The sequence below is a fragment of the Triticum urartu genome, chromosome 1 (genome assembly GCF_003073215.2).
Source record: "Triticum urartu cultivar G1812 chromosome 1, Tu2.1, whole genome shotgun sequence".
NCBI lineage: Eukaryota > Viridiplantae > Streptophyta > Magnoliopsida > Poales > Poaceae > Triticum > Triticum urartu.
Window position 1 is genome coordinate 501,553,556 of NC_053022.1, and position 7,115 is coordinate 501,560,670.

The 7,115-nt window shown below is 48.0% G+C and overlaps 1 protein-coding gene across 2 annotated transcripts; it reads left to right on the forward strand.

The window, feature by feature from the left end:
• The first annotated feature begins 702 nt into the window (after nucleotides 1–702).
• LOC125522757 (putative glucan endo-1,3-beta-glucosidase GVI) lies at nucleotides 703–4,760 on the forward strand. 2 transcript variants are annotated; one of them, XM_048687793.1, is made up of 3 exons: nucleotides 703–1,038; nucleotides 1,152–1,208; nucleotides 3,572–4,760. In XM_048687793.1, exons 1-3 carry the CDS (start codon nucleotides 915–917, stop codon nucleotides 4,558–4,560), a joined length of 1,170 nt encoding a protein of 389 aa, XP_048543750.1. In that variant the 5' UTR covers nucleotides 703–914; the 3' UTR covers nucleotides 4,561–4,760. The 2 variants fall into 2 exon arrangements, with proteins under 2 accessions (XP_048543750.1, XP_048543758.1); XM_048687801.1 differs by lacking the exon at nucleotides 1,152–1,208 and having other exon boundaries at nucleotides 728–1,038.
• The last annotated feature ends 2,355 nt before the right edge of the window (nucleotides 4,761–7,115 follow it).

Sequence of the window (7,115 nt, forward strand, 5' to 3'; positions counted from 1 at the left end):
AGAAGCAAAGCGATATCTGCAGCATAAATGAATTATTTCTATTTCTTATCCGCAGTTATAACCACAAGCATGCAGAAGCGACCGGTATCTGCAGCTTAAATGAATTATTTCCATATTTCACCGCAGTTATAATTAAGCGGAAGCAAAGCCATATCTGCAGCATAAATGATTTTATTTCCATATTTAACCGCAGTTATATTATATTTAAGCAGAAGCAAGCGATATCTCTAACATGAATGATTTATTCCACTTTTCATCCGCAGTTATAATCAAGCAGCAAATCTTTTGGCTAACATCACACCTCGGTCGCGATATATCCACCGTATCGTACGCACGTAAGGGAGGCTGATACGTGTATAAATGGTTCATTTCCATATTTAGACGAACACACACACACAAAAAAGCACAGCCCAAAATTCTACCGAACCATCACCGCCGAGCGAAGACGGATCCTTGCCACGCGGCACGCCCCGGCGTCGGCCGATCGTCCATCGCGACGGATTTGGTGGTCTGAACGTAACCGCCGCAGCCCGGCGATGGAGGCGACGCAGTCGGCCGCACGCATGCACGTACAGGCGCACGCGCATCGATCTGCATGCAGTCGTGCGGTTTGGTGGCTTGCCGTTGATATGGCAGGCGCACGCCTCCCACCTCTCACGTAATCTATCCTTCGGCAGTTTGCGCCACTCGCGCGCATTGCCTTCCCTCCGTCCTGAACCTTTTCCTATATAAAGGGACCAGCCCCCCACGGACATCAGGAGATTACAACAGCAGCTACGATCGGCTGCTGCGCACCGATCGATCTCAGAGTCCACGAGGCATTAGCTAGAGTTAGAGGAGGGCAGAGCTCAGGGATAGAGTTCAGATAGAGAGATAGAGAGAGGGAGGGAGATCTCCTGGACGATCCGTCGAACATGTATCATGGCGGCCCGGGCATGTCTCCTGCTGCCGCCGGCGGTCGTGGCGGCACGGCCAGGAAGGTCGCGCCATGGATCCTCGCCTGCGGCTTCCTGCTCTGCTCGTCCGTCCTTTTCCTGGGTGAGTTAATTCAGCCGACGAACCATCGTCCGCCTGTACTGTAATTTCTTCTTCTTCTATTCGATTCCTTGAGCTCGATCGTTGATGAACATACTCGCCTCTTCCTCATACAGTCATACGCAAGTACGTAAGGTCGTCTCCTAGATCGCATCCCGGCGAATCCAGTCAGAGTCAGTCATCAGCTCGCCTGTATTTTCTTTGGTTTTCATTTTTCAGTCTGCAGACGCATCTTCAGTTTTTGTGAAGAAATTACCAGGACTCGTGTTTCCTTCTTCCTTTCCTGTTTCGGCACCATGCATGAATGCCCCAATCTGTTCTTCAACATGCCTGAATTTTCCTTTCCCTACACCCAAGCCGGTGGTTATCTGTCGATATTCAGCGACTCGCTAGCTTGTAGTTGTAGACGCATGTTCAGTTTTCTGGAAGAAATTACTAGACTCGTGCCTCCTTCTTCCTTTCCTGTTTTGGCATGAACGTCCCAATCTGATTTCCACCTGCCTGAAATTTACTTTCTATACACCCAAACATCTGAATTTGTTGGCGGTTTGAGCCTGCAATCTGTTATGTCCTTGGTTGCACCCTGGCTAGGATAAAGGATTTCTGTTTATTGGAGGGAGGGGGAGAGGATCCTTGAGGATAAAGATGGCGCCAACGGCCAAAATGCTTGCGTCCATTAACTATGGCTTGCGGTGTAGGTAGTCAGTAGAGCCGTAGAGGCGGTGGTTGTCAGGCTTAATTATTCCTTGTGTTCTTGGTGGGGTTTCTGTAAAGAATATAATCCCGGGTAGGGTAACAACAACGCATGCATGATTGGCTGATTGCTTTCATTATTATGTTGATATATTGTATTCTACTCCATTACGGCTGGTATTTCTTTATGCAATTCCATAGCGTGTTAAACAAAAGCAATCCGTTTTAGTTAGCTAATCACGTCGATTATATTAAGGGGCGCCCCTGCCTGTCTGAACAGAAACTGCAAATTGCAGACATAGTTTAGACTATTGGATATGAATGATGCACCGAAATAGGCGTGCTTAGACCAACTCTGTTCTCACCATGAATCATGCATGCTTGCGTTGCAAACATGTCGGCCAATAGATTAGTGATCACAAGTTTGGGCTGGCCTACCTAAAAGACATTATGAGTCTTTGATTGTCATTTATTTTGTATTAGTAGCGGTTGCATCTCAACCCAATAGAGTATTCTGCCAATCATATTTCTGCGTGACGTCCAAAGGTAACCCTCTTTTGCAGCGATGCTTAAATCAAATACTCCCTCCGTTCGGAATTACTCGTCCAAGAAATGAATATATCTAGATGTATTTTAGTTGTAAATACATTCATTTTTGTGACAAGTAATTCCGAACGAAGGGAGTACTTGTTAGTCTCACTCTCACCAGACAACCTAAGCCCTAGGTCAAATGTTTGTTGTACTAAATATATAGCAAAGTTTCTGTCTATACGCAAAAGCACAAATAGGCAAGAAAGATTGTAGTCTTTGCTGAGAACTTGATCCCCATGCATCATCATGTATCTTATCCTTGAGCTTTCATGAACCTACTACTCAAACTTGTCTATATTTGCACATATCAATTAGCTTAAGCCCAAAGTCAAAACTAAGTTTGTTGTCCTAGATAGCATCATTTCCATATTAAAACACAGGAGGAAAGAAGGTTTATGAATAATCCAAGCTGGCCACTCGATTCCCATTGAATGCATCACTGTATATCGCATACTTGAGCTTTCATGGACCAGCTCTAGTTAGGCAGCTAAGAGATGCTATGGATCCAGATAAGACCATTAAGCCATTGATTTAAACACAATAGACCCCTATACGCTACAAATTGGACTACAATTAATCGCAAGAGTGAACATTACTGAATTAGAAAAACTCTGTTGAAAGCGAAATGTTTGGACCATGACGCGTGCATCAACTTGCCCTTTTCTTTTTTCCCAACCATGTCTCCGACTTCAACCCTGACATCGACTGATACTGTTGACAACGAGTTGAAAAAGTGTTTATATCCATCGCATGCTCACCTAAAGTTGAATGTATGCATGGTAGGGTTGGCCCATTTCAAGTCCTAGGTAGGAAAAGATGTTACAGTAAGGTTGGCTGTGTACAGACTAAACTTAGAACTTTTGTGGACACGATCAATTCTTCTCTCGTGGCAGTAGAACCGTTCCTTTTGCTAAACTAGGGTGTCAGTTCGTGTAAGCCTAGTCGTCGACCTACTCCTTTGTTCTTCGTTTGATAATGCTTCAGAAATATGATTTGAAATTGTTGAATGCAATGCTACACAACCTACCTATTCTGGAAACATATATATCAAATTGGTTAGGTAAAACATGAATTCGAAGACGGTTAATTAAAGGTTGCATCATTCCTCTAGAAACTTATTTCTATTCTTACATTGGTTAATTCCCTTGATGGTACGCGCGCGTGAACCATATATGATGCATGATGGTTAAATTACTTCTGATCTAGTATGGAAGAGCAACGAAATTTAACATTTTCTCATGTGAAAATGCAGGAGCTGAAGGCGCCATTGGTGTGAACTACGGCATGATCGCCAACAACCTGCCGACGCCGGACAAGGTGATCGCCATGTACAAGGCCAACAAAATCAGCTACGTCCGCCTCTTCCACCCGGACACGACCGTCCTCACCGCGCTCCGGGGCACGGGCATCGGCGTCGTCCTCGGCACGCTCAACGAGGACCTCGCCCACCTCGCCTCCGACGAGTCCTTCGCGGCCTCGTGGGTGGCCTCCTACGTCAAGCCCTTCGCCGGCGCCGTGACGTTCCGGTACATCACGGCCGGCAACGAGGTCATCCCGGGCGACCTTGGCACGCACGTCCTCCCCGCCATTAGGAACATCGAGACCGCGCTCAAGGCGGCGGGCGTCACCGGCGTCCCGGTCACGACGGCCGTGGCCACGTCAGTGCTGGGCGTCTCGTACCCGCCGTCGCAGGCCGCGTTCTCTGAGGCGTCGGCGCCGGTGATGGCGCCGCTGGTGGCGTACCTGTCGGCGAAGAAGGCGCCGCTGCTGGTGAACGTGTACCCGTACTTCGCGTACGCGGCGGAGCCGGAGACGGTGCAGCTCGGGTACGCGCTGCTGGCCGGGTCGAGCGCGACGTCCAAGATCAAGGTGGCGGCGGTGGCGGACGGCGGGCTGGTGTACACCAACATGTTCGACGCGATCCTGGACGCGGCGCACGCGGCGGTGGAGAAGGCCGGCGCGCAGGGGCTGGAGCTGGTGGTGTCGGAGACCGGGTGGCCGTCGGGCGGCGGCGGGACGGGCGCCACCGTGGAGAACGCGGCGGCGTACAACAACAACGTGATCCGGCACGCGGCGTCCGGCGCCGGCACGCCGCGGCGGCCGGGCAAGGCCGTGGAGACGTACCTGTTCGCCATGTTCAACGAGAACCAGAAGCCCGAGGGCACGGAGCAGCACTTCGGGCTCTTCCAGCCGGACATGAGCGCCGTCTACCCCGTCGACTTCGCCGCCGGCGCCTACTGAGGACTGAACGACGACTGGGACCGTACAGCGCCGAGATTTAGTTTTACTGCTACCGCACAGATTAATTCGTTTACAGTTTACTCGCTCGTTTATTAATCACAGGTTTATCGCTTTAATTTACAGCAGCTCTGTACATGTGTAGTGCATGATGGTACACGGCATATATATACTACGGGCAAGAGCTCATTGCTCTTTGGTTATGACGAGTGCGTTGAATCTGATCTCTATTGCTACTGATGCTGTTGAATTTGCGCTCCCGTGTGCTTGAAAAGTAAAATTCATATTACTCTCTCTATCTCAAATTACTCGTCGTGGTTTTAGTTCAAATTACTAAAACCAATTACTAAAACCACGACAAGTAATTTGAAACGGAGGGAGTACCTCGGAAGAATTTGAGACAGATATCCTAGGTACTTGCACCATTTTTTATAAGGGAGGCAAATATACTGTATACTTCAACATTTTCCATATGAATCTAAGAAAAATCATTTGAGCCATTGTATTACTGCTACTTATCATTTTTGTTCTGCGCTATATTTTTTTGCGGGTGCTTGTTATGCGCTATTAACTGCATAATTGCTGTCTGCTAGTGCTGATCGATCCATCACCCGTATGAGTAGCTAAGAATCAAATTCTGAAGCAGGAGATGTTTTTTTTTTGTAGCTGTTCATGAAGGTTAGGAGTCTGTTTCTGCTCTTTTGTAGTTGATCTATATGCTCTATTTTGACATTCAAGGGGACAAAGGAAAGCCAAATTAATCACGTCACAAGTAAATGTAGCAAGTTGCGGTGAGGCTGTGATGAAGTATTTCACACTTATGCCAAGAGGTCCTAGGTTCAACACGACCCTTTTGCATTGCCCTGTGCACGGATAAGGTTTGCCTCGTAGTACAGTTCTTCCCCAGACCTAGCCTGGCATGGGAGCTTCTAGCATTGGGATGTCTCTTTCCTTTTTGATTTGTAGCAACATCATATTTGGCAGTTTGTGTACACAAGTGCGCACAAAAAAAATGACCACTACGTTTTTAACTGAATTGGGGGCTAGCGTGACAGACCTTGTTTAGTTGAAACTTTCATACTACAACTAGAAGCCAGAGCTGGAATAATTAACATTGATACTTTATGGCATGGGTGGGGGTTATAATCCTTTCATGAACTCTAAATACCAAAATCTAGAATTTTGATAGCTTAACGAGGATACTTTATTTGCAACATGTCAACAACTTATGAAGTTCTGATTAAATACCATTTAAAAGGGAAAGACTTTAAGCATGATATTACCACGCATAATGTGGTATCTTTTTTCAAAGAGGGGAAAGCCCGCCCCCTATATTCGTGTGTGGTATCTTCATACAGAGTTTCATATATATTGTATCATTGCACACTTGGATGGGAAAGACTTGGGCAGGCTCAACAAGCTAAAGCATATGCTGAACATGGAGGCTTCCATCTATGTGAGCCGACAACTTGGGTATGAAATATGAGACCAAAGTCTCATGCCTATACTAATGACTCCACTGACTTCAAGGACTCGCCATGGGACACTCGTGACTTTGAAGGCGGGAATGAGCACGTGTCGAGCCCCTGACTAAGTTATAAAAGCATTGAAGCTGACACCAGAAGCAAGTTGTAAAACATGTCGTGACGGTGATCACGCTTCCTTGTGCAAACTTTACCTTCAAAAGGGGAGCACACATTGTCCATATGTTCTGCTTGTGTTCCTGGAGTTTCCAGCTTCTAAACTACGTGCTTCATTGGGCAACATTAACACCCCGCTTCGGTGATGGAAGAATACGAGCTGATGAACTTCTTTATCATTAGATCATGAAGGTCTCTAAAGAACTGTTTTGTTCGTTGTTGTGTTGCGTGTGGTTTCCAATCGCTAGTCAGGCTTCAAAACAAGGGAATTTGCCTACTTGGATCACTAGTAGAAAACAGGGCTTTGGTTCAGGCCGGGTCAGCCCATTAGTCCCGGTTCAGTCCAGAACCGGGACCCATGGGGGCATTGGTCCCGGTTCGTGAGGCCAGGGGCCTGCCGGGCCTCGTGGGGGCATTGGTCCCGGTTCGTCATGCCCCTTTGGTCCCGGTTGGTGGGACGAACCGGGACCAATGGGCCTCGCTCCTGGTCCACCACCCTTGGTCCCGGTTGGTGGCTTGAACCGGGACCACAGGCTTTCCTTTAGTCCCGGTTCATGCCGCGAACCGGGACCAATGAGGTGCCTATATATACCCTTCGCCCGCGAGCAGAGCACCCCAGTGCTCTGTTTTTCTCTGCCCGGCGAGGGGAGGGCTTTGTGGTGCTCTAGCTCACCTCCTATGCACATGAGGTGTTCGATGAAATGCCCGAGCCACACTAGTTAAGCTTTCTCCTCTCGAAGCTTGACCTCAAAGCTCCATTTTCCTCGAGATTTGTCTAGATTTAGCGGCCCGTCACGTCCCACTCCCGTCTTCACCGCCGTGGATCGCCCGCACCGATCTCGTCGCCGGCACCACCGTGGTGAGCCTCTTGTTCTTATCTTCTTTCTGAAAGAAAATTTTCTTACTTTAGCTAGATAG